Below are 26606 nucleotides of genomic sequence, written 5' to 3' on the forward strand. Positions count from 1 at the left end.
ATTCGTGCACCTTATATCCAGCTTAGAACTGAACTAAATTGAGAGGAAAATCCAGCCCCCTATATCCTAAACAACCAGAGGTAACACAGCCCTGAGGTGGGCCACAAGGTGGCGCCAATGTCACAGCATAGTTGGGGTTCCCTGAGCCTGAGAAAAATTCAAGGACCCAAAATCAATGCTGCCTGAAAAGCAACATTCACAGCTGAAGATCAGCAATTGAACAACAACAGCTATCTTTCCAAAGCTTTCTTCACAGACACAGCAGACTGATCTAGGCGTTTCAGCCGCAAGCCAACCTTCCCCTGCAGCTTTCGAATTTCCAATATCCCCCCACCACACTTCTAAACAGGGCACAGGACAGACAAACCAGCTCTCCCAAATGCTTACACTGCAGGCTGCCTAATATCAACACACATGCTGAAGGCTATAGGCCAGACAAAAGATCCAGAGGGCTCAAAAACACAAAAGCCAAGGATCTTTGTGCGGTCAGCCCCTCCCTACTAATTAAAGACCAATAATAAATACTAGTAAAGACTAATAAAAAGGCCAATAATAAATACTAATAAAAAACTAATAATAAAAGAACCACAACTTTCTAAATCCAACACCAGAGGGAAACAAACATACCAAATAATAAGACCAAATATTAAGAAATAAATAGATATATACAAAAAACTCGAGCGGCAGCAGCTGCAGCAGTGGCTGCTCCAGCTGAAGGGCCATCAGCAGTGGAACCAAGGCGTCACAGGGACCAGTTAGGCCCTGCGCCCACGACCACTGACCTTCGCTGACCAGCCGGACAGCAAGCAGCTGCAGTTGTGCGGCGCCTTTCCTGCACGGAGGCCACTTCAGAACTCGGCCTCCCACCAGTCAGGAGAGGAGGATCCATCTTGGTTCCGTACTCCAGGAATCGGACAGACTGAGGTACACAAACATAATCCGAGGCCAACACCGCGGTGGTCTGAGCCCGACGGGCGTTGGCCTGCACCCAGGCCCTGGGCGGGTCGGGGGGCCATCGGGGTGCCAACCCAACCAGGAGGTTTTTTGCCCAGGCCTGCGAGCGCGCCGCCGCCATTTTGCCTGCAGGACGACAGAGAGCTCAGGCGGGCAGACCTGTAACAGGCATAGCCTAAGGCTAACAAAGCGGGGGTCCAGGCCCCAAAAGGCACAGGACTGACCCCAAGAACTGGGCGGCTTGGTGGGCCATCTGTGAGTCAACCCGCCCAGGTGATTGTTAGCAAAGCAGACTCTCCCGGCGCTTTCAGGGAGCGCGGGCGCACACGCCCGCCATCCTAGTCACCTGGCAAACCCAATTAACAGTCAAAGCCGTAGGGGAACTTTGCTCGGACCTTGGTCTCCCAGGCTTTTGCCTGGACTCAGGGACTGGGCGGCCAGGCTAACCTTGTGTGCGATAGCCCGGTTGGCAGATCGGCTGCCCAGCGGAGTGAGCGGAACTCAGGGGAGGTCACAGTAGCATACACCGTCGGCACTCCCTGGGAGTGCACACGGGCTCCATCTGCTCCACAGACACAATCTGGGGCAAGGCCTCAGGCAGAAGCCCTTAGCTCTACTCTCTCCGCTTCCGGATCCAGATCGGTCTGGGCGGCAGCATTACATCTCCAAGTCCTGCAAGTGGCTAGCTGGGCTTCCGGGCGGCCAGCTGGGAGAAGTCAGTGTGCTCCAGTGAATCCAGCAGGCCCCAGCGGGAGCCTTCGGGTGCCTGCTTTGGGATCTGAACAGCCTGGGCAGCAGCACACTGTCTACAAGCAGTGCAGGAGGTAAGCTGTGCACCAGAGGCCAACTGGGAAGGGGCAGCTTGCACTGGTGAGTCCAGCACTGACAAGATAAACTAACACCAGTGAGATCTAGATGGCAAAAGGCAAACGCAGGAACGTCACTAACAGAAATCAAGGCAATATGGCAACATCTGAACCCAATTCTCCTCTACCAACATGTCCTGGATACCCCATCACACCAGTAAAACAAGATTTGGATTTAAAATCACTGGTCATGATGCTGGTACAGGAACACATGAAGGTCATACATAAAGAAATTCAGGAGACAATGGATCAAAAGTTAGAAGCCCTTGCAAGGGAAACACAAAAATCATTGAAAGAAATCCAGGAGAATACAAAAGCCAACAAGGAGGAAATGCAAAAAACACTTAAAGAAATACAGGAGAACTTTGCTCAACAGGCTGAGGTCATGAAAGACGAAACACAAAAATCTCTTAAAGAAATACAGGAGAACTTTGGTCAACAGGCTGAGCTCATGAAAGAGAAAACACAAAAATCTCTTAAAGAATTACAGGAAAACACAAACATGCAAGTGAAGGAGCTAAGCAAAACCATCCAGGATCTAAAATCAGAAGTAGAAACAACTAAGAAAACTCAAAGGGAGACAACTTTGGAGATAGAAAGCCTTGGGAAGAAATCAGGGGACAGAGATACAAATATCAACAACAGAATACAAGAGATAGAAGAAAGAATCTCAGATGCTGAAGATTCCATAGAAACCATGGACTCAACAGTTAAAGAAAATGCAAAATGCAAAAAGCTTGTAACCCAAAATATCCAGGAAATCCAGGACACAATGAGAAGACCAAACCTAAGGATTATAGGCATAGAGGAGAGTGAAGATTTACAACTTAAAGGGCCAGCAAATATCTTCAATAAAATTATGGAAGAAAACTTCCCTAACCTAAAGAGAGAGATGCCCATGAATATACAAGAAGCCTACAGAACTCCAAACAGACTGGACCAGAACAGAAATACTTCCCGTCACATAATAATCAAAACACCAAATGTTCTAAACAAAGAAAGAATACTAAAGGCAGTAAGAGAAAAAGGCCAAGTAACATATAAAGGAAGACCTATCAGAATCACAGCAGACTTTTCACCTGAGACTATGAAGGCTAGAAGGTCCTGGGCAGATCTCATGCAGACTCTAAGAGAACACAAATGCCAACCAAAACTACTATATCCAGCAAAACTCTCAATCACCATAGATGGAGAAACTAAGATATTTCATGACAAAACCAAGTTTACCCAATATCTATCCACAAACCCGGCCCTAAAAAGGATAATAGGAGGACAACACCAATACAAGGAGGGAAACTTCACCCTGGAAAAAGCAAGATAGTAACCTTTCATCAAACCCAAAAGAAGTTAAGCATTCAAATTTAAAAAATAACGTCAAAAATGATAGGAAGTAACAATCACTATTCCTTAATATCTCTTAACATCAATGGACTTAATGCCCCAATAAAAAGACACAGACTAACTGAATGGATACGTAAACAGGACCCTACATTTTGCTGCTTACAGGAAACACACCTCAGGGTCAAAGACAAACACTACCTTAGAGTAAAAGGCTGGAAGACAATTTTACAAGCAAATGGTCTCAGGAAACAAGCTGGAGTAGCCATTTTAATATCAGATAAAATTGACTTTCAACCCAAAGTCATCAAAAGAGACCCTGAGGGACACTTCTTGCTGGTCAAAGGAAAAATACAAAAAGAAGAACTGACAATCCTGAACATCTATGCCCCAAATGTAAGGGCACCCTCTTTTGTAAAAGAAACTTTATTAAAACTAAAAGCACACATTGCACCTAACACAATAATTGTGGGTGACTTCAACACTGCACTTTCCTCAATGGACCGATCAGGAAAACAGAAACTAAACAGGGACACAATGAAACTAATTGAAGCTTTGGACCAATTAGATTTAACAGATATATATAGAACATTCTATCCTAAAACAAAAGAATATACCTTTTTCTCAGCACCTCATGGTACCTTCTCCAAAATCGACCATATAATTGGTCACAAGACAGACCTCAACAAATATAAGAAGATCGAACTAATCCCATGCCTCCTATCTGATCACTATGGAGTAAAAGTGGTCTTCAATAGCAACAGAAACAACAGAAAGCCCACATACACGTGGAAACTGAACAATACTCTACTCAATGATACCTTGGTCAAGGAAGAAATAAAGAAAGAAATTAAAGACTTTTTAGAACACAATGAAAATGAAAACACAACATACCCAAATCTATGGGACACAAAGAAAGCAGTGCTAAGAGGAAAACTCATAGCCCTGAGTGCCTCCAAAAAGAAAATGGAGAGAGCATACATTACCAGCTTAATGACACACCTGAAAGCCCTGGAACAAAAAGAAGCTATTTCGCCCAGGAGGAGTAGAAGGCAGGAAATCATCAAACTCAGGGCCGAAATCAATCAAGTAGAAACAAAGAGAACCATACAAAAAATCAACAATACCAGGAGCTGGTTCTTTGAGAAAATCAACAAGATAGATAAACCCTTAGCCAGAATGACCAAAGGGCACAGAGAAAGTATCCAAATTAACAAACTTAGAAATGAAAAGGGAGATATAACAACGGAAACTGAGGAAATCCAAAAAATCATCAGATCCTACTACAAGAGCCTATACTCAACACAACTGGAGAATCTGGAGGAAATGGACAATTTCCTTGACAGATACCAAATACCAAAATTAAATCAGGACCAACTAGACCATCTAAATAGTCCCATAATGCCTAAAGAAATAGAAGGAGTCATAGAAAGTCTTCCAACCAAAAAAAGCACAGGACCAGATGGCTTCAGTGCAGAATTCTACCAGACCTTCAAAGAAGAGTTAACACCAATACTCTTCAAACTATTCCACAAAATAGAAACAGAAGGAACACTACCCAATTCCTTCTACGAAGCCACAATTACGCTGATACCAAAGCCACACAAAGATCCAACAAAGAAAGAGAACTTCAGACCAATTTCCCTTATGAACATCGATGCAAAAATACTCAATAAAATTCTTGCCAACCGAATCCAAGAACACATCAAAACGATCATCCACCATGATCAAGTAGGCTTTATCCCAGGAATGCAGGGTTGGTTCAATATACGGAAATCCATCAATACAATCCACTACATAAACAAACTCAAAGAACAAAACCACATGGTCATTTCATTGGATGCTGAAAAAGCATTTGACAAAATTCAGCATCCCTTCATGCTTAAAGTCTTGGAGAGAACAGGAATTCAAGGCCCATACCTAAACATAGTAAAAGCAATATACAGCAAACCGGTAGCCAGCATCAAACTAAATGGAGAGAAACTTGAAGCAATCCCACTGAAATCAGGGACCAGACAAGGCTGCCCCCTTTCTCCTTATCTTTTCAATATTGTACTTGAGGTACTAGCTCGGGCAATTCGACAACATAAGGAGGTCAAAGGGATACAAATTGGAAAGGAAGAAGTCAAACTATCATTATTTGCAGACGACATGATCGTCTACCTAAGTGACCCAAAGAACTCCACTAGAGAGCTCCTACAGCTGATAAACAACTTCAGCAAAGTGGCAGGTTATAAAGTCAACTCAAGCAAATCAGTGGCCTTCCTATACTCAAAGGATAAGCAGGCTGAGAAAGAAATTAGGGAAATGACCCCCTTCACAATAGCCACAAACAGTATAAAGTATCTTGGGGTGACTCTTACCAAACATGTGAAAGATCTGTATGACAAGAACTTCAAGACTCTGAAGAAGGAAATGGAAGAAGACCTCAAAAAATGGGAAAACCTCCCATGCTCATGGATCGGCAGAATCAATATAGTTAAAATGGCCATTTTGCCTAAAGCACTATACAGATTCAATGCAATACCCATCAAAATCCCAACTCAATTCTTCACAGAGCTAGAAAGAGCAATTATCAAATTCATCTGGAACAACAAAAAACCCAGGATAGCTAAAACTATTCTCAGCAACAAAAGGAAATCTGGGGGAATCAGTATCCCTGACCTCAAGCAATACTACAGAGCAATAGTGTTAAAAACTGCATGGTATTGGTACAGTGACAGACAGGAGGATCAATGGAACAGGATTGAAGATCCAGAAATGAACCCACACACCTATGGCCACTTGATCCTCGACAAAGAGGCTGAAAACATCCAATGGAAAAAAGATAGCCTTTTCAACAAATGGTGCTGGTTCAACTGGAGGTCAGCATGCAGAAGAATGCGAATTGATCCATCCTTGTCTCCTTGTACTAAGCTCAAATCCAAATGGATCAAGGACCTCCACATAAAGCCAGACACTCTGAAGCTAATAGAAAAAAAACTGGGGAAGACCCTTGAGGACATCGGTACAGGGAGAAAGTTTCTGAACAGAACACCAATAGCGTATGCTCTAAGAGCAAGAATTGACAAATGGGACCTCATAAAATTACAAAGTTTCTGTAAGGCAAAGGACACCATCAAGAGGACAAATCGGCAACCAACAAATTGGGAAAAGATCTTCACCAATCCTACATCAGATAGAGGGCTAATATCCAATATATATAAAGAACTCAAGAAGTTAGACTCCAGAAAACCAAACAACCCTATTAAAAAATGGGGTACAGAGTTAAACAAAGAATTCTCACCTGAAGAACTTCGGATGGCGGAGAAGCATCTTAAAAAATGCTCAACTTCATTAGTCATTAGGGAAATGCAAATCAAAACAACCCTAAGATTTCATCTTACACCAGTCAGAATGGCTAAGATTAAAAATTCAGGAGACAGCAGGTGTTGGAGAGGGTGTGGAGAAAGAGGAACACTCCTCCACTGCTGGTGGGGTTGCAAATTGGTACAACCACTCTGGAAATCAGTCTGGCGGTTCCTCCGAAAACTGGGCACCTTACTTCCAGAAGATCCTGCTATACCACTCCTGGGCATATACCCAGAAGACTCCCCACCATGTAATAAGGATACATGTTCTACTATGTTCATAGCAGCCCTATTTGTAATTGCCAGATGCTGGAAAGAACCCAGGTATCCCTCAACAGAAGAGTGGATGCAAAAAATGTGGTATATCTACACAATGGAGTACTATTCAGCCATTAGAAACAATGAATTCATGAAATTCTTAGGCAAATGGATGGAGCTAGAGAATATCATACTAAGTGAGGTAACCCAGAGTCAAAAGGTGAATCATGGTATGCACTCACTAATAAGTGGATATTAACCTAGAAAACTGGAATACCCAAAACATAATCCACACATCAAATGAGGTACAAGAAGAAAGGAGGAGTGGCCCCTGGTTCTGGAAAGACTCAGTGAAACAGTATTCAGCAAAACCAGAACGGGGAAGTGGGAAGGGGTGGGTGGGAGGACAGGGGAAGAGAAGGGGGCTTGCGGGACTTTCGGGGAGTGGGGGGGCTAGAAAAGGGGAAATCATTTGAAATGTAAATAAACTATATCGAAAAAAAAAAACTGTCAAAAAAAAAAAAAAGAGTCATGATGCAAATGTAAAAAAAAAAAAAAAAAAAAAAAAAAAAGAAATAAATAGTAATTACTGCAATTGTTTTCTCATTCATTTCCTTCCACATGAATAAGGTGCTACAGAGAATTAAGGAGTTTCTTAATTAGTGATTATAAAAAGCAATGATATTTTTAAACAATTTTTTGTTTCTCAGAATATATGTGACCGAAGTCTAGAAGTTAAATTTGCCAAGGTACATTGAAGAAAATTTTGCATTTTCTAGAGACTAACTCTAAAACCTGTACGAGGATAGACTCTGAAGTAACACTTTACCAGCAAAACTTGTAAGTATAAACAATATGATCTACCCTCATTAAGCATAGCAAATATTTTGATTGATTAGTACTTAGTTTTAACTCAACAAACCTGTCCCTAATAGTTAGTTTCAGTGATCACAGAGACAACAGTACAATACTATACTAATGAAAATGTAGCTCTAGCTTTTGTCTCTATAACAAGGACCTACACTAAGGACTAAAGAGTGCTAATAATCACATACATTAAGAGTCATAGCCCAGAGAAACAGATGACACTATGTACTAGATACTTGTGCAATGTTCCTAATTCTCAGTATTACCAGCAATGCTGAGATAAACTAAAATACGTTAAATTGTTCTATGCAAAATATCTACTTCCTCAGGACAAAATTCTTGACAGTAAAGTGAACTTTAAGGGCTACAGTTTATGAACACTAAAAACACAGAGTTGGTGTATAAAGTCACATCATACCTGAAACCATATCATAAACTAAAAAGAAAATAATTATCTAGACATGTAACTCTCTTTATTCATTAAACACACCCATTTTCCCAGTCATCATTCTCAGATTGCTTCCTCCAACAGCCCTGCCTCGTGGTGGGTAGAAAAAATTAAGTCAATTTTATATAATAATGTACTCTTCGTTGATATTTATCAAGGGAAATGGGAAATTTGAAAATTCAAATGTCCAATTAACGGAAGACAAAAGATTAATGCCAAGTAAATTTTGTCAAATGCATTATTTTCAGGATGCTTTATCAGTACAATCTGTCCAGAGAACTTCCTCCCTACAGTTTAAGCCTCATATTTAAACACATTTCAACCTTTCAACTGGCTGAGTGAGGTCTATAGAGAATGAATCCGTGCCCTCCTGAATAACAACACTTAACATTCACTTTGCATAAAACATCAATAAATCAAATTAACAGTCACTTACTTGTTACCACTACTTAGTTAAACAATCAACTAAATTATTCCCTTTGGAGTGTTTGTAGAAAGATTCAGAGAGGAGGGGATATGTTCTATGGTGATGTGGAGAGGTATGGGAGAATGGGGTGCCTCAGCAGGCCCATGCCAAGGCATCCCTTCCCCCTGAGGACCAGCCACATGATGGTATAGTATAGAATAGAGTTTATTAAGGGCATTGGGAGGGGAGTTAAGAGGGTGGTAGAGGCAGAGAAAGAGACACTAGAGAAGTAGAGTAGAGATGTAGAGGCCAACCATGGCACGTGGAGAGAGAGAGGGGGGAAGGCAATGAGAGAAGAGAAAAAGGGAAGCAGGAAAAGAGCAAGGGAGGAGCAAGAGACCAAGAGGGCAAGAGAGCAAAGAGGGGGCAACCAGGCTCTTTTATAGTGGGTCAGGCCTACCTGGCTATTGCCAGGTAACGATGGGATGGAGTTTGGACAGAATGCTAACATCCTTCATCATCTGACAGAAAATGGCTCTTAAACTAGGTCATACTAGCCACTCAAGAAAACACACATAGTATAACACACCTGCCATACAAACTGCACCCCGTGAGAAGTTCATTAAAAGAACACAGCACAAGGGACTGATTATCAGGATAAAATATGTAATACATGAGGCTGAAATATAATACAGCAAGGGGGTATTACTGCACATCCATGCCAAGATGTGCTCTTGAGAAATTACTACATGCAAGAGATCAGATGTGAGGAGGTTTACTGGGAGATAGCAGAGGGGTGAGGACCTGCAGACTGGGTAGAGGCAAACAAGAGCAGAGCCATGAGGGCAGATAAGGGAAGAGGGGGCCAGAGGACAGAAAACACTGGCAGAACTAAACTGTACCATACAACACCAGGATTACCAAACACTGACACGTCTCTAGCTTCAGTCTTAGGGACTAACTAGTAAGCTCATTATTAGAGAAAAAGAGGCAGAAAGTCAAATTTTTCTAGCCACAACTTAGACTATCACTGCATTACATTTCATAAATTAATACAATATTTACACTGCTTTTGGTAATTATGCATGTTTATATCAAAGATTATTATATGAAGCATTAAATACCCTATTAAAGTCAACTTAGCTTTTGTAAGATTTATAAGAATCTTTAACACTTTAAACATATTTTAACCACACATATGACTCTTTAGTTTTTGAAATGACCTTTGATTTGGTTTCTCTTTCTGAAATTTGTATTAATGACATATTATATACATGAAATATGGCTAAAGACACACAGAAGTTGTCAGCTAAGTCATAGGAGTAAAAAAGAAAATTTAAATGTTTTAGGGGCATATGGAAAAGGCCCTGAGAATAAATTACTAATTCTGCGAACCGAAGAGTTTTGCTTTCAGAAGTGGGAAGGGGTGGGTGGGAGGACAGCAGAAGAGAAGGGGGCTTACGGGACTTTCGGGGAGTGGGGGGGGGGCTAGAAAAGGGGAAATCATTTGAAATGTAAATAAATTATATCGAATAAAAAAAATAAAAACAGGAAAAAAAAAAGGAGTTTTGCTTTCAAATTTGCTCCAGGCAGGTGTGAGGGTGTTCAATGGTGTATTCATTACAAGCCCAGAACTGCCATGTGTTTCTCTTAAATTCTCCTTAAGTAGCTTATTTACCAGTCCTGAAGACTTTATCACTTAAGAGTCAGAGAAATTCCTATTAGAAAATTACTGTTTCCAAGAAACTCTGAATCTATACACCTACTTTTAAAAGCAAATGACTTGAGAATTCTGCTAATGTGTATGTCACAGTCATTAATGTAACTGAATAAGAATGTCCCCCACAGACTCAGATATTTGGACACTTAGCTGGTGGTGCTCCTTGGAAGGGATTAACAGATGCGGCCTTGCTGGAGGAAGTGAGTCCCCAGAGGTCAGCTTTGAGAGGTTAAAGACTGTTGCCATATTCAGTCTGCTTTCTCTGCTTCACACTTTGTGCCTGCAGATGTGAGCTCTCTGCATTCTACTCCAGCTGCCATGCCTGCTGCTTGCTGCATTGCTGCCCATCATGATGTCTATTAAACTATAAGCAAAGTTACTTTCTCATGGGAAGGGGAACAGGAAGGTCGCTTCCTCAGGTTTGCAGCTTGCTTGGGAGAACATCAGGTTCTCTGCGTGAGGAAGTGTCTCCTCTGTCTTGGTCGGCTGAGAATGACAAAGACCCTAGGTTGCCTGGAAACTAGCAAGCTGGGAGCAATCTCCTCATGCGATTTCTCTACAGATAATAAAATATATCTTCAAATTTAAAGCCAGGTATGGGGTATTACACCTATAATTTCAGTGTCTGGGAGGTAGAATGAGGAGAATCAGGAGTTCAAGGACAGCTTCATTTGCATAATGAGCTCAGGACCAGGCTAGGCTACAGAAACAGTATCTGTTCTGAATGAATACATACATACATACATACATACATACATACATACATACATACATACAAAATTAAAAATAGTAATTCATTTGATTGCTCATTTAAGAGCAACTATGCTCACCAAGGTTTCTGATGTGAAAAGCCAGTGAGAAAATCCTTATTGATGGTGTAATAAGGAGGGTAGACAGGTCTGATACTCAGATAGATGCTTAGACTATAGATATGGATCAGGAGTGCAGTACTTGCCTGTCTTTCAAGAGGCTGTGAGCTTGGTGTCTATATTGAAGGAAAAACAAAACCAAGCAAAGCCCACAAGAAACTAAAACTGTTTTCTATACAAAATTGTCCCAACCAAAGACACCTCCCAAGTAATGGAAATTAGTCAAGTATCAGAAGAGAACAAAATTTACAAAGATCTGCCACTTCTCCCCAAATGGGGTTCTTTCCACTCTGAGACCAATCTGTCACCTCCAGAGGAGTGGCTGAAAAGTAGCCATGTTTTTAACAAGCACCATACTAAAAGAATGAGGACTGCAATCTACAAATCTTCCAAATATTTTGATCTCTATATAAGGGGTTAGTATCTCAGAAATAAGAACAAACTAGAAGTAAACAAATCAAGTTTTCCAGAAATTAAACCCCACCTCACTTTAGTTTATCTGTAAAGTGGACTGAAGTAACTGGCAAGAAGCAACTGGCAAGACCAACTATATTCCATGTAGCAGCTATCCCTGGTGGTCAACTTGACTATATCTGGAATGAACTCTGACCTGGATCTTGGCTTAGAGATCTTGAGACACAGTGGCTATGAATCCCAGAAGATTTTGACAGTGAAATCTCTAAGTTCAAAGTCATCAGGGAGCAGGGCAGTGGTGGTACACACCTGTAATCCCAGCACTCTGGGAGGCAGAGGCAGGTAGATTTCTGAGTTTGAGGCCAGCCTGGTCTACAGAGTGAGTTCCAGGACAGTCAGGACTATACATAGAAACCCTGTCTCAAACAACCAAAAAAAAAAAAAAAAAAAAAAGGAAACAAGAGTTGAACCTAACCAACTCTACAGTCTACTATCATTCTATACACTTAAAGAAAACAACACAGACAGATACACACAAACACACCCACAAACACACACACACACAAATCCCTTCATGGGCTAAAGAAATGTCCCACTGGCTCCACAATTTAGAGTACTGAATGATTGTTTTAAAAAAAAAAAAGGATTTGTATCTAGTACCTTTATAGGGGCTCACAATCACCTGTGACTACATATGAACAGATACCATAGGCAAAATGCCTACCATATTCTTTAGTTTTACCCTCCCTAGTACAGAGGATCAAATTCCTCTAATCTTTTTTTTTTTTTTTTTGAATTTTCGAGACAGAGTTTTTCTGTATAGACCTGGCTGTCCTGGAACTCACTCTGTAGACCAGGCTGGCCTCAAACTCAGAAATACGCATGTCTCTGCCTCTCAGAGTGCTAGGACTACAGGTTTGTACCACCACTGCCCGGCGAAATCCTCTATTCTTAAGGGAAGTTTTGTTAATTCAATATCAAGAACACATTTGTAGAGCCGGGCGGTGGTGGTGCACGCCTGTAATCCCAGCACTCTGGGAGGCAGAGGCAGGTGGATTTTTGAGTTCGAGGCCAGCCTGGTCTACAGAGTGAGTTCCAGGAAAGCCAGGACTACACAGAGAAACCCTGTCTCGAAAAAATCAAATCAAAAAAAAAAAAAGAACACATTTGTAAAATATTAATATCTGGGAGTGGTTGGATATGCAGAGAAGGAACATTTGTAATCAGTTTAATTTCTTTCTTTCTTTCTTTCTTTCTTTCTTTCTTTCTTTCTTTCTTTCTTTCTTTCTTTCTTTCTTTCTTTCTTTCTTTCTTTCCTTCCTTCCTTCCTTCCTTCCTTCCTTCCTTCCTTCCTTGTTTGTTTGCTTGCTTGCTTGCTTGCTTACTTTTTTTTGGATTTTTTGAGACAGGGTTTCTTTGTGTAGCTAGCCCTGGCTATCCTGGAATGCACTCTGTAGCCCAGCTATTGTTATGCATTTTGATTAAAAAAAAACTTTTAAAAGGTTTGGTTCATCTGGCACTTAAAAGAAATAGACAAAAAGCAGGAGAAAAACATGTGGCTGTGACTTCTTTCTGGTGGCTTAAGTGAAAAACTCTCTGACTGTGAGTTTGAGGCTAGCCAAGTTGACAGAGCAAGTTCCAGGCCAGGCCTGCAGGGCCTACACAAAGAGAAACACTATTTTGAGGCCAGACAACGCAAAGCAGAAAAGGTTCTGCTTTTTAATTTACAGACATATGCTTTTTGTTGTTATTGTTTGGTTGGTTTTTGGGTTTTGGTTCCCCACCCCCACCCCCAAGACTGAGTTTCTCTGTATAGCCCTGGCTGTCCTGGAATTCACTCTGTAGACCAGGCTGGCCTCAAACTCAGAAATCCGCCTGCCTCTGCCTCCCAGAGTGCTGGGACTACAGGCGTGCGCCCACCGCCTGGCCTTTTGTTTTTCTTTTTTTTGGGTTTGACCTATGCTTTTTCTAGTACTATTGACCATAGAATTTTGATCATGAAGGCATGTTGGATTTTGTTTGTTTGTTTGTTTTGTTTTTTTGTTTTTCGAGACAGGGTTTCTCTGTGTAGCTCCAGCTGTCCTGGAACTCACTCTGTAGGCCAGGCTGGCCTCAAACTCAGAAATCCGCCTGCCTCTGTCTACCAGAGTGCTGGGATTACAGGCGTGCACCACCACCGCCCGGCAACAAAACCAACTTGTAATAAACAAGTAGATACCAGGAAATGCTCACAAAAATACTCAACCTTTATTTCTCTTTCCTATAACAACCATTCAAAGAATGCAGAGACAATAGTAATTTTTAACTTTTATTTTTTCGAAGAAAAAAAGGCCTCATCCGGGCGGTGGTGGTGCATGACTGTAATCCCAACACTCTGGGAGGCAGAAGCAGTCAGATTTCTGAGTTCAAGGCCAGCCTGGTCTACAGAGTGAGTTCCAGGACAGCCAGGGCTACACAGAGAAACCCTGTCTTGAAAAAACCAAAAACAAAACAAAACAAAACAAAACAAAACAAAAAAAAGGCCTCAAACCAAGACAACTACAAGATAATTTTATGAACATATATCATAATGAAATCCATTATTTTGAATACTAATGAAAAGGAATAGATTTTAATTGTTCTTACTAAAAAATTAGTGAGGGAATTAATGTATGCCAACTAGATCAAATTTGCTATGGCACAGTATCTAGATATTGTGCAATATCTGGCTTCTCATAACCGTATTTATCCTACATATTTCAAAATAATCCATTATACATAGATTATACAAAATAATCCATTATACATAATAAATTTTTATTTTTATGAAAATGTGGACACAAAGAGATGCATATACGTAGTAAGTTTCATGTTGAGTTTTATTAAGAGAGAATAAAAAGGGTAAAGGATAGAAGGAGCAGTTATTAGGCAAATACCTTACTGCAGCATCTACATTTGGAGGTGAGTCTCCATTAGGATCTGCCAGCATAGAAATGACATTAATCATGATGGTTTCCACAGTATGGATAGGTAACCAGCGTTCCTCTGGCTTCTCATAACCATATTTATCCTCCCCAGGCTCATGAAGAATAGAAATGCAAAACATCACCATTTTTATCAACTGTAAAATTATAGAATAAGAATTGTTTAAATTTGGTTACACATAATATATCACAAATGTGATACTTATGTATATAAAACATTATTTACATGGAGATTTCCTAAATGTAATCTACTAACTTTTAAGAATGTTACAGATTAACTATATTTTACATTCTTTAAAATTACAAGTAATTGCAGACCTCCACTGCTGTCCCTGATTCAAAGGACATGCCGTCTCTTTTCTACTTCTCCAATTCTTTATTCTCAGCATTTACAGTTGTCTTTATCTCAAATTCTAGTTAAGATGGTCCTCAAGGTTCAGCAAATAAAAATTGTAAAGGGGGAGGAGAGTTCACACCCTACAGTCCCAGAGAATCTGACAACCTTTTCTGGCTTCTGTGGATACCAGGCATGCATGTGGTATACAGACATATATATATATGTTTTGCTTATATATATATATATAAGCAAAACATCCACATACTAAAAATAATAAAATAGGGGCTAGAGAGATGTTGCAGTGGTTAATAACACTGGGGCTCTTGCAGAGTACCTAAGTTTAATTCCCAGCACCCACAAGGCAATTCACAATCATCTGTAATTCTGCTTCCAGGGGAGCCAATCCCTTTGTCCTACATCCATAGGTACATGGTACACATACATATATGCAGACAGAACACTCATAAACATAAATATACACAATAACAAAAGCTTTAAAATAAATAAGTGATACTCATAATCTACTTCACAAACTCATTTTAAATGCAAGTTCCATATAGTAACAGTCAGTGGGGTAGAAATACAGAAATATCCTCAATTTTATAGGGGATAAAGAAAGACACAACTATATCTCACTTTGCACTATTTTATCCAAAAGTAAATATTCTCAAAAAAATCCTACAGTGTTAATCTATAAACATATTCAAATAATTATATCAGCAATTAATAAAAGTAACTTTTCACAGTAAATGTCTTCTGTCAAAAATACTATTATTACTTGAAGAAGTTTACAAAACAAGTAGGAATAAATAAATTTTCTGAGTATAAAAAAGATTTCAATCAGTAATAACATATGTATGCTTGTTTGGTTGGCTGTTGTTTTGAAAGAGTTTTAACTGTCCCTGTTAGCAATCTTCCTATCCCAACTCATGGTTAAAGAACACAGGGAGACTGAGGGAATAGGGAGAGACAGAAACAGAAGGAGGGAGGGAGGAAAGGAGGGAGGGTGGGTGTTTGTATGTCAAGGGATATAAAATTAATCAATCCAACAAGTACTTTTGGAAGCCCTACTGTAAAGCAAAATTACTCTTCACATGTAATCAAAAACTCATGTTTTTGCTGATTTATACAGAAACTTTCCTTTAACTGAGGTTTCTCTTCTTAACCCACTCCCATGGCTTGTGAAATCCAACAAAATGGAATTAACAAATAAAAAAGGAACAGTATTAAACATTGTAACATTCAGCCCAAAATGTTGTTTTTGTTTTCCCCTACATTTTACAAAATAAGGAACTGTCTTTGAAAAAATGAGATTGAATAATTGTATATAATTCCATCAGAAGGAATCTACTTAAGATCAAGATTTGGGAGATAGGAACTGGAGGGTATATGTAGCTCAGAGAAAAGAGGACTTGCCCAGAATGCATAGCCTTGGTCCCACATCCAGCATCCTATAAACCAGTCATGACAGCACATATTTATAAGTTCAACACTCAAGAGGTAAACATAAATAGAAAGATTAGTAGTTCAAGGATATCCTTAGCTACAAGATCAAGGCCAGTCTGGAATGCATGAGACCTTGTATCAACCCCCAAACCCCAAATCATTAATGGGTGTGTTAGGATTACTCCATTGTTAAGAGTATTCGCTGTTCTTCCAGAGGACTTGAGTTTGATTCCCAGCAACTATGTGGCAGCACAACCTTATAAAATTGTAGTCCTAGGATATACAAAACCCACTTTTGTGATGTTGAGGCACCAGGTACACATATACAAGGACCCACCTACATGCAGGCAAAGCACCCATACACACAGAACAAATTAATAATAATATAGTGTGGTGGCCCATGCCTTTACTCACATAATATATGAGGTGGAAGCAGACAGATTTCTGAGTTCCATGCCAGCCAAGGGTAGATGATACGACCTGATAGATAGATAAATAGATAAGATAGATAGATAAGATAGGTACAATAGATAAGATAGATAGATAAGATATATAGATAAGACAGATAAGATAGATAGATAGATGATAGATAAGATAGATTAGATAGATAGATAGATAGATAGATAGATAGATACATACATACATACATACATACATACATACATACATACATAGGATAGATAAGATAGATAGATAGGATAGATAGATAGGATAGATAGATAGGATAGATAGATGATAGATAGATAATAGATAGATAAGATAGATAGATAGATGATAGATAGATAAGATAGATAATAGATAGATAGATAGATAGATAGATAGAAAGATAAGATAGATAGATAGATAGATAGATAGATAGATAGATAGATAGATAGATAGATAGATAGATAGGATGGGTGGATACATACATACATATACACATACATACATACATACATACATAAGCAAACACCACAATAATAATAATAACAATTTTAAAAGAAAATGACTTTTAAAAAGCAAACATTTGGTAGAACAGTAATGGTGAATGTTTTTTGTCCCAGTACTCAAAAGGCAGAGGCAGGAAGATCTCTAAGAATTAGAGGCCAGTCTAGTTTACAGAGTGAGTTCCAGAACAGCCAGGACTACACAGAGAAACCCTGTCTCAAGAAACAAAAACAATTACTAGTCATTTAAATTTGAATCATTTTCCCCAGTTTCTTTTCTATTAGCTTCAGAGTGTCTGGCTTTATGTGGAGGTCCTTGATCCATTTGGATTTGAGCTTAGTACAAGGAGACAAGGATGGATCAATTCGCATTCTTCTGCATGCTGACCTCCAGTTGAACCAGCACCATTTGTTGAAAAGGCTATCTTTTTTCCATTGGATGTTTTCAGCCTCTTTGTCGAGGATCAAGTGGCCATAGGTGTGTGGGTTCATTTCTGGATCTTCAATCCTGTTCCATTGATCCTCCTGTCTGTCACTGTACCAATACCATGCAGTTTTTAACACTATTGCTCTGTAGTATTGCTTGAGGTCAGGGATACTGATTCCCCCAGATTTTCTTTTGTTGCTGAGAATAGTTTTAGCTAGCCTGGGTTTTTTGTTGTTCCAGATGAATTTGATAATTGCTCTTTCTAACTCTGTGAAGAATTGAGTTGGGATTTTGATGGGTATTTCATTGAATCTGTATAGTGCTTTAGGCAAAATGGCCATTTTAACTATATTGATTCTACCAATCCATGAGCATGCGAGGTTTTCCCATTTTTTTGAGGTCTTCTTCCATTTCCTTCTTCAGAGTCTTGAAGTTCTTGTCATACAGATCTTTCACATGTTTGGTAAGAGTCACCCCAAGATACTTTATACTGTTTGAGGCTATTGTGAAGGGGGTCATTTCCCTAATTTCTTTCTCAGCCTGCTTATCCTTTGAGTATAGGAAGGCCACTGATTTGCTTGAGTTGATTTTATAACCTGCCACTTTGCTGAAGTTGTTTATCAGCTGTAGGAGCTCTCTAGTGGAGTTCTTTGGGTCACTTAGGTAGACGATCATGTCGTCTGCAAATAATGATAGTTTGACTTCTTCCTTTCCAATTTGTATCCCTTGGACATCGGTACAGGGAGAAAGTTTCTGAACAGAACACCAATAGCGTATGCTCTAAGAGCAAGAATTGACAAATGGGACCTCATAAAATTACAAAGTTTCTGTAAGGCAAAGGACACCATCAAGAGGACAAATCGGCAACCAACAAATTGGGAAAAGATCTTCACCAATCCTACATCAGATAGAGGGCTAATATCCAATATCTATAAAGAACTCAAGAAGTTAGACTCCAGAAAACCAAACAATCCTATTAAAAAATGGGGTACAGAGTTAAACAAAGAATTCTCACCTGAAGAACTTCGGATGGCGGAGAAGCATCTTAAAAAATGCTCAACTTCATTAGTCATTAGGGAAATGCAAATCAAAACAACGCTAAGATTTCATCTTACACCAGTCAGAATGGCTAAGATTAAAAATTCAGGAGACAGCAGGTGTTGGAGAGGGTGTGGAGAAAGAGGAACACTCCTCCACTGCTGGTGGGGTTGCAAATTGGTACAACCACTCTGGAAATCAGTCTGGCGGTTCCTCCAAAAACTGGGCACCTCACTTCCAGAAGATCCTGCTATACCACTCCTGGGCATATACCCAGAAGACTCCCCACCATGTAATAAGGATACATGTTCTACTATGTTCATAGCAGCCCTATTTATAATTGCCAGATGCTGGAAAGAACCCAGGTATCCCTCAACAGAAGAGTGGATGCAAAAAATGTGGTATATCTACACAATGGAGTACTATTCAGCCATTAGAAACAACGAATTCATGAAATTCTTAGGCAAATGGATGGAGCTAGAGAATATCATACTCAGTGAGGTAACCCAGACTCAAAAGGTGAATCATGGTATGCACTCACTAATAAGTGGATATTAATCTAGAAAACTGGAATACCCAAAACATAATCCACACATCAAATGAGGTACAAGAAGAAAGGAGGAGTGGCCCCTGGTTCTGGAAAGACTCAGTGAAACAGTATTCAGCAAAACCAGAACGGGGAAGTGGGAAGGGGTGGGTGGGAGGACAGGGGAAGAGAAGAGGGCTTACGGGACTTTCGGGGAGTGGGGGGGCTAGAAAAGGGGAAATCATTTGAAATGTAAATAAATCATATCGAATAAAAAAAATTAAAAAAAATTTGAATCATTTTAGATTTAAAGCTATAGAATCTTAAAATATTTTAATTTCACACGTCACTTCAAAAATGAGAATATCTATCTCATTAATTAACAGATTAATATCTGTTGACATGAAATTTATTTTTATTGTGCTATATATAGCAAATAAAATTACAATTTTTTCCATTTCTCAGTTAAGAATTAAAAATCACAATGATACACAATTACAACCACTATACATCTTCCTCAAATCAAATTGCCTATACAAATTCTTTACTTTCCCTAAGTCTTCAGTATCTAAAATGCCCCGTTCTATTTTAATTAAATATTTCACTGAAGCAGAATCACACAATCAGTTTTGTTCTTTTAAATTTGTCATATTTCAATTATCATGTCTTCAAGATTCATCATTAAATGTTGGTAGAATGCATTCCAAGTTGAATGACCAAAATTAGAATCATGCCGAATCACACTTTTAAAATAAATATGTCATTTATATAGTCATCAGAAATAAACACTGATGCCATTATGGCTGTCTTATTCAAGACAAAAGTTCTTCTATACTGACACTGTTTAAATTCTAGTGATCTCTGATTTAAGCAACATTTCCAAAAGTATGTTGAATGACAACTATGTTCTCTGTGAGATGTTAATTATTAACTCTATAGCTAGCTATACACTTAATATTTACATTTATTTTGCCAAAATGCTCTTCATTCCCCATACAATGTTTTGTCTGTTATTTTTTCCCTTTCATCTCATTGCTCTTTACAAATGGATTTATTTCTAATACTAAATCCACTTGAAAACCCTGTATGAAAGCTAGGCATGACAGTACAAATCTTTAATTCCAGCACATGACAGGCAAAAGCAGGATAATTTCTGAGTTTAATGCCAGCCTGATCTACATACATAATTTCAGGCTAGCCAATGTTACAGTGACAACCCGTCTCAAAAATAAAAGAACCAACCAAACAAACAAACAAACAAAAAAAAAACTAAACCAAAATGACAAACAAGTAAAAACCAACAACAGAAGAGAGAGAGAGAGGTCTAAACTGACATACATCTAAGCTACACAAATTACTATTTGCCATGTAGTGTTTTTGGAAATTATTTTATTATTATTATTGTGTGTATCTATGAACACATAGGCCACAGATCATGTGCAGAAGCCAGAGCATAACTTAGTGGAATGCGATCTCTACCTCTATATGGATTCCAGGGATCAAACTCAGATTACTAGGCTTCCATGGCAAGAACTTTAACTCACTGAACAATTTTACCAGCTATCCCCATAATAACTTTAACACCCAACACATTATTCATCTAGTTGAAGCATACAATCCAATTGTTTCTATATAGTACACTTCTCAGTTATACAACCAAAGCACACACACTTTTAGGAACTTTTGTCATCATTACCACCCCCACAAATTCTTTTATAATCTATATTGACCCTTCTCCCCTTCAAGCTGTCCAGCAGTCCTAAACAACCATGAATATACTCTTCAGAGTTGCATATTCTTGAAATTTCATAAGTGGAATTATTAAATGATTGCTTCCATCTGTTTGTTAATTTGAAAAAAATATTTATTTTCCATGTATGAACATATGCCTGTGTATGGCCGTGCATGTGAAGGCAGACACTGACAGATACCAAAGGCATCTGGTTTCACTTTTTTGTTACCAAATCATACCAAACACTTTTATAAATCAAATCACGTTTCATTATATGTATATGCAGTATTTTGCTTTTACTTTCATCAACTGATAGGCACTAGTATTATGGCTAACTTTTAGCCATAACTTTTTAGCTAACATAAATAATTCTGCAATCTATAAGATTTTGGGATACACCTTTACAACTTTCTTTGTTGTATAGCTAGAAGAGTACATGTTTGCATCATCACCACATACATTTTATGCAATGTTGAAGAGCAAATCTAAGATTTTGTGCATGCTAGGTAAACACTCCCAGAGTGTGGTAGCGGCTCTTGCCTGTAAGCCGACCAATTGGCAACTTAAGACACAAAGATTACCAAAAGTTCAAGGCAAACTTTAGCTACATAGTGAGGTCCATGCTGATCTGGAACTCAAGCCTGCTACTCCTCATCTCCAAACAAAGCAGAATACTAAGAAAAAAGAAAGAAAAGGGAAGGAAGGAAAGGAAGGAAGGGAGGGAAGGAAGGAAGGAAGGAAAGAAGGAAGGAAGGAAGGAAGGAAGGAAGGAAGGAAGGAAGGAAGGAAGGAAGGAAGGAAAGAAACTAAGAACCTTTGTATTTAGAGTCAATTACAAGACCATATGCACAAAAAACCATAAAATCACTTAGCACTTTTACTGAGATAGTTGTGAAATCTTTAGTGACAGATCATTAAACTTGCAAATGTGAAAATAATATTAGAAAACTTACCATTTGGGGGCCAAATCTCTGTAATGAATTTCATTTTAGGAGGCCGGAGGGGATAATCTTTTGGGAAAATGAGATAAGCCTTAAAAACACCACCTTCACTGAAAAAAATAAAAGAAAAACCAGGTTCATGAATTTAAGTTATTCTTTATAAGTACTCAATCAGACAAATAAAAGGGTACAGATGATAAGCCAACAAAAAAGGTAGACAAAAATACTAGTTTCCTAAATACAAATACACAATTTAATCAACTACTATAAGTTCTGCTTTGCTAAACTCTCAGGTAATTAGTAAAACTAAAAGGAACACTTGGAAACAGAGGTGTCCAGATCAGATTATTGGTGATATGGTAAAAGTCTTTTCAGTATATGTCTTCAAATGAAATTCAGGAAGTTTAATCTTGTCTACATGATTCAATTTGCTGAATTTTCTATATTGGTTTCAAATAATCTTTCTTCTATGCTCTGGTCATACCCAGACCTCTTTCTCATCTTAAAGTTTAGGCATATATTTTATGATTTCCCTTTCTGGTATCAGATTGCCATACTTCTATTTATCTCGTTTGTTCATTTCATCATATATTAAAACTTCATTAGAAGGACAGTAATAAATAAAAACGTCTCCCAGAGAGGTTTTATACTACTAACTTTCCAGAATGGAAATGCTGCAATATTGATACTCTGTCTGTACTATCTAATGTAGTACCCAGTAACACTCTGAAAATGGCTTGTGTCTTGGTTAGTTTTTATTATCTACTTGACCCTAGAACCACCTGAAAGGAGAACACTTCCATTAAAGAATTTTCTGGGTCATATTTGCCTATGATAATGTCTGTGAAAGATTGTCATGACTGATGACTGACATGGGAGGACCCAGTCCACTGTGAATAGCAATCCCTGAGCAGATGAATTATGTGAATGCTAACTGGAGACTACAGAAATTATTCAATTGTAAAGAGTACTTATTCTTGCAGAGGATATAGGTTTGATTCCCAGCACCCAAATGGCAACTCACAATTAACTGTCCATACAGCTAGAAGAAATCAAGTCAGCCTTAGGAAGCAAAAATGACTAAATGGTGATATTCACATGGAATTCTAGCACCTGATATCTAGCTCAAGGTCATCCTGGCCTACACAGCAAGACCCAGTCTCTAAAAGGTGTGTATTAGACTGATAAGATGGTTCAGGAAATAAAGGCACTTGATACACAAGCCTGACACCTGAGCTCTGTCACCAAAACCTACTTAAAGATGGATGGAAAGAACAAACTCTACAAATTTGTCACCTGGCCTCTTTATCTATGCTGTGGAGCACATACCCACATACACATTATGCACATTCACACTAACAAGTAATTTTTAAAAGATGGGGACAGATGTTTGTACACTGACATAAAAATAGAAACACAGCTGTGGTCACAGCCAAGTGGTTAAGGCAACAGACTAGAAATTCTTTCTCCAAGCACAGGTTCCAATCCTGCTGACTATTTGCTGGTCTGTTTAAGCCCATGTGTAATGTTAACACTCAACAGAATGCTGTTCTTCATCCTTCAAGTTTGGGGGAAGTCTCTAGTCACTCTGGTTATGAGCTTGGAGGATTGTAGTGCGGGATTATGAATAGAGATATTGCTATATATGTATACTAAAAAAAAAGTGAGGGGCTGGAGAGATGGTTCAGCAGTTCGAGCACTCATTGATTGCTCTTCCAGAGGTCCTGAGTTCAATTCCACATGGTGGTTCACAACCATCTGTAATGGGATCTGATGTCCTCTGATATATGTGAAAATAGCTACAGTGCATTCATAATCATAAATTAATCTTTAAAAAGAATATAGGAAAGAAAAAATGGCAGAGATCCTATCTCAAAAGAAAAAAGCCAGGCTCTGAGTTGGAAGCCAGCCTGGTTTCCAGAGTGAGTTCCAGGACAGCCAAAGATACATAGTGAAACCCTGTCTCAAAAACAAAATCAAATGATGATGATGATGATGATGATGATGATGATAACAGCAATAATAACAATAAGAACAACACGTTACATGTAACAATTATTAACTGTAGGATATAAGACATGGGATCCTTTTAATGTGCTTTGCACATTTCAGTACAGATTGAAATTTTAATTATAAATACTGGTTTTTATTACTTTTTTCTGCTTAAAAAATGTTTGAGAATATTTAGCAGTTGAGGGAACTAGCTGATATTCCAGAAAACCAGGCTTTAATTCCCAACACACACAGAGACAAGCATCTGTACCTCTAATTCCAAGGCTATCAGCCGCCCTCTTATGGACTCCATAAGCACTGCATGCACAGGGTAAACATTAAAGGGGAAGTGGGGAGCTAGGGCATGCTATTAATATCAAATATTTCCAAATAGTAAGGAGGTAAGCTGAGGGCTCAGAGTCTGAAAAGAAAATCACACTTGATGAAAACAGTAAGAAAAAGTTCATAAAAGATTAAATGGAAAAATGGTAAAGCGCACAATGAAGGGGATAATTTGGTGAAAAAATTAACATTTATATATGGAGAGTCTGTGTGGTTGTGCATGCTTGGCAACTCAAGGTGATTCTCATAAGTTCAAGGCCAGCCTAGTCAAACAATAAAGACCATATCAGCCTGAGAAAGATCTTTTCTCTTGATTTTAAGGGTGGGAGATTAAAAGAGGGTGGTACATAATACAAATAAAGGTCTCTAAAAAAGGAATAAAACTAGTTTCTGAGGCAATGGGAGGAGACTAGCAGAAAGACAACTAGGAACAGAGGTCCTCTGTTACTTCACCATTATGTCTTTGCCACAGAGTTCAATCTAGTTTGTGTACTGTACCTTTAAAAATATGGTCCCAGGAACAGGGGGTATGTATCAGTTGATGGACACTTGGAAAATACATGACTATATGATGAACTCTGGGTTTGATTCCCCAGTAGGAAAAATAAAGGTTAAAAAAAAATCCATAGAATCCCAATTGGTAGAAGATTTACCAAGATCTTTACAAAAGAGTCTATAGCTGGTTTGGGACTACCGGACCCTTGACTTGCAGCTCTAAGGGGCCCCCAATTCACCAACATCTCAGTGACATTAATGCTGTTGTTCCCTGTGGGAAGCAATGGAAAACTTCAGATAAACTGAGATAGGTCCCTTTTCATTATTCTTTAACAACTTTATACATGAACTTTATATATTTAATTTTAGTCATTTGAACCCCATTATCGTCTCTCAACACTGAGCCCCCTCATTCTCACTTCTCCCATTTTCATATCCTTCTTCCTTTTCTTTCCTTTCCTCTCTTTTTTTCATTGTCTTTTTTTTCTGTGACCAACTCAACTTAATTAAGGTTGCTTGCAGGGGCATGAGTTAGTGGTTATTTATTGAAGCATGGACAATTTGGCAATGGCTGTAATTATGAGAAGAATGATTCTTCCTCTTCTAGCAACCATTAACTGCCAACAGCTCCTCACGAGGCCGCACAAGCCCCTTCCCCACATGTACAACAGTGTGGATTCAGGAGCACAATGGCATTGCCATCGCCAGAAGGCAGCAAAGATTGGTCCCTATAAACATGACGCCTGATTTAACAACAGCAGTGATCCAAAGTGCGGTACCAGTACTGGAAACACATTCCTGTGGTGATGAGGTGGAATGGAAAGAAAAGGAGCCATTTAATGAAGCAAAATCAGAAAAGTTACAAACAAGAACACTATATTGAATAGTGCATAGTGCTCACTAGGTAGCTCTTCTGTGCCTTGATGAATTCTTTGCTTTCCCAACTCCACACAGTTCTGACACCAGTGCGAGGCTTGTTGTGCCCTTGGTCAGTTACCCTGTTCCAGGAATCCTGTTTATAATTAGTTCAAATCTTATTTTCAGTGTGAATACTTTTTCTTTGCTTCACTTTGAGCTTTCTTGACAGATTTCTTTTCTATTATCACTTCTTTTGGCCTGTCACATGAGCTTATCAAAGACAAGGGGACAACATAACTACATGCCTGTCTGCTCATAAACCAAATAACAGAAAGAACTAACGCCACTAATACAGTGAATCATAACTCATTAACATGACTTCTGATATAATTAGACTATACTGATAGGGAACTGGTGTTAATTAACTGTGGCAAGTAAAAGCCAGAGTCATGTAAAAGAAGAAACAATTACACTTAAAGTAATTTTAAAATGAATGAACTGAATCACCACAGATTTAAGAAATAGAACTTGAGTATCTTCCTACATCTTATAATAATCAAAGAAGCGGGGAGGTCCCTGAAGACGCAATTCCATCTAGATTAATAGATGAGAAGAAATTTGTCCTACAATTCCAACTCTGGTACCAGTAACAAAATTATGGGTACTATTATGTTTTTATGACATTCCTTTTACAAAGTCAGTAATATTTTTTCATTGGTTGAATGCACCAAGAGAGAATAATATTAGACAATACTTGTAGAAATTCAACCAGACACTATCATACAAATATACACAGCGACTGCAACTGGTACTATTCTCTAATGTGCTCACAGAATCCTCATTACCACCCACAAGGCAAGTGGCATTATCATCACCTGTATGTATAGCAGAATGCCAGAGAACAAGGAAGTCTAATAATTCATCTACAGATAGGCCAACAGTAAGCAATAAAGCCAGGATCTGAACTCAAAAAGCAACTTCACAAATCAAGCTGTTCAAAATGCTATTTCTCTCTGCTTTCTGTACAAAATAAACACAGTCATCAGGAAGGGTACCCAGTACTGATCCCTAGATGTTGCACAGATATCACTCA

General features: G+C 38.8%; 1 protein-coding gene across 2 annotated transcripts in view; it reads right to left on the reverse strand.

Annotated features, from left to right (window-relative positions):
* Positions 1–21931, reverse strand: part of LOC127680455 (DNA repair protein REV1-like) — a 33822-nt gene extending 11891 nt beyond the window's left edge. The window contains exon 1 of one of the 2 annotated variants that reach the window (XR_007976948.1): positions 783–801. Coding sequence is in view for 1 of the 2 variants with exons in the window: in XM_052175904.1 (XP_052031864.1) it covers positions 21839–21872 (34 nt within the window). In the remaining variant the exon portion in view is untranslated. Of the gene's footprint in view, positions 1–782; positions 802–21838 lie in introns of those variants that run through there. The other variant, XM_052175904.1, reaches the window with a different exon arrangement.
* Between the last annotated feature and the right edge of the window lie 4675 nt (positions 21932–26606).

This window comes from Apodemus sylvaticus, chromosome 3, assembly GCF_947179515.1.
Source record: "Apodemus sylvaticus chromosome 3, mApoSyl1.1, whole genome shotgun sequence".
Classification (NCBI taxonomy): Eukaryota; Metazoa; Chordata; class Mammalia; order Rodentia; family Muridae; genus Apodemus; species Apodemus sylvaticus.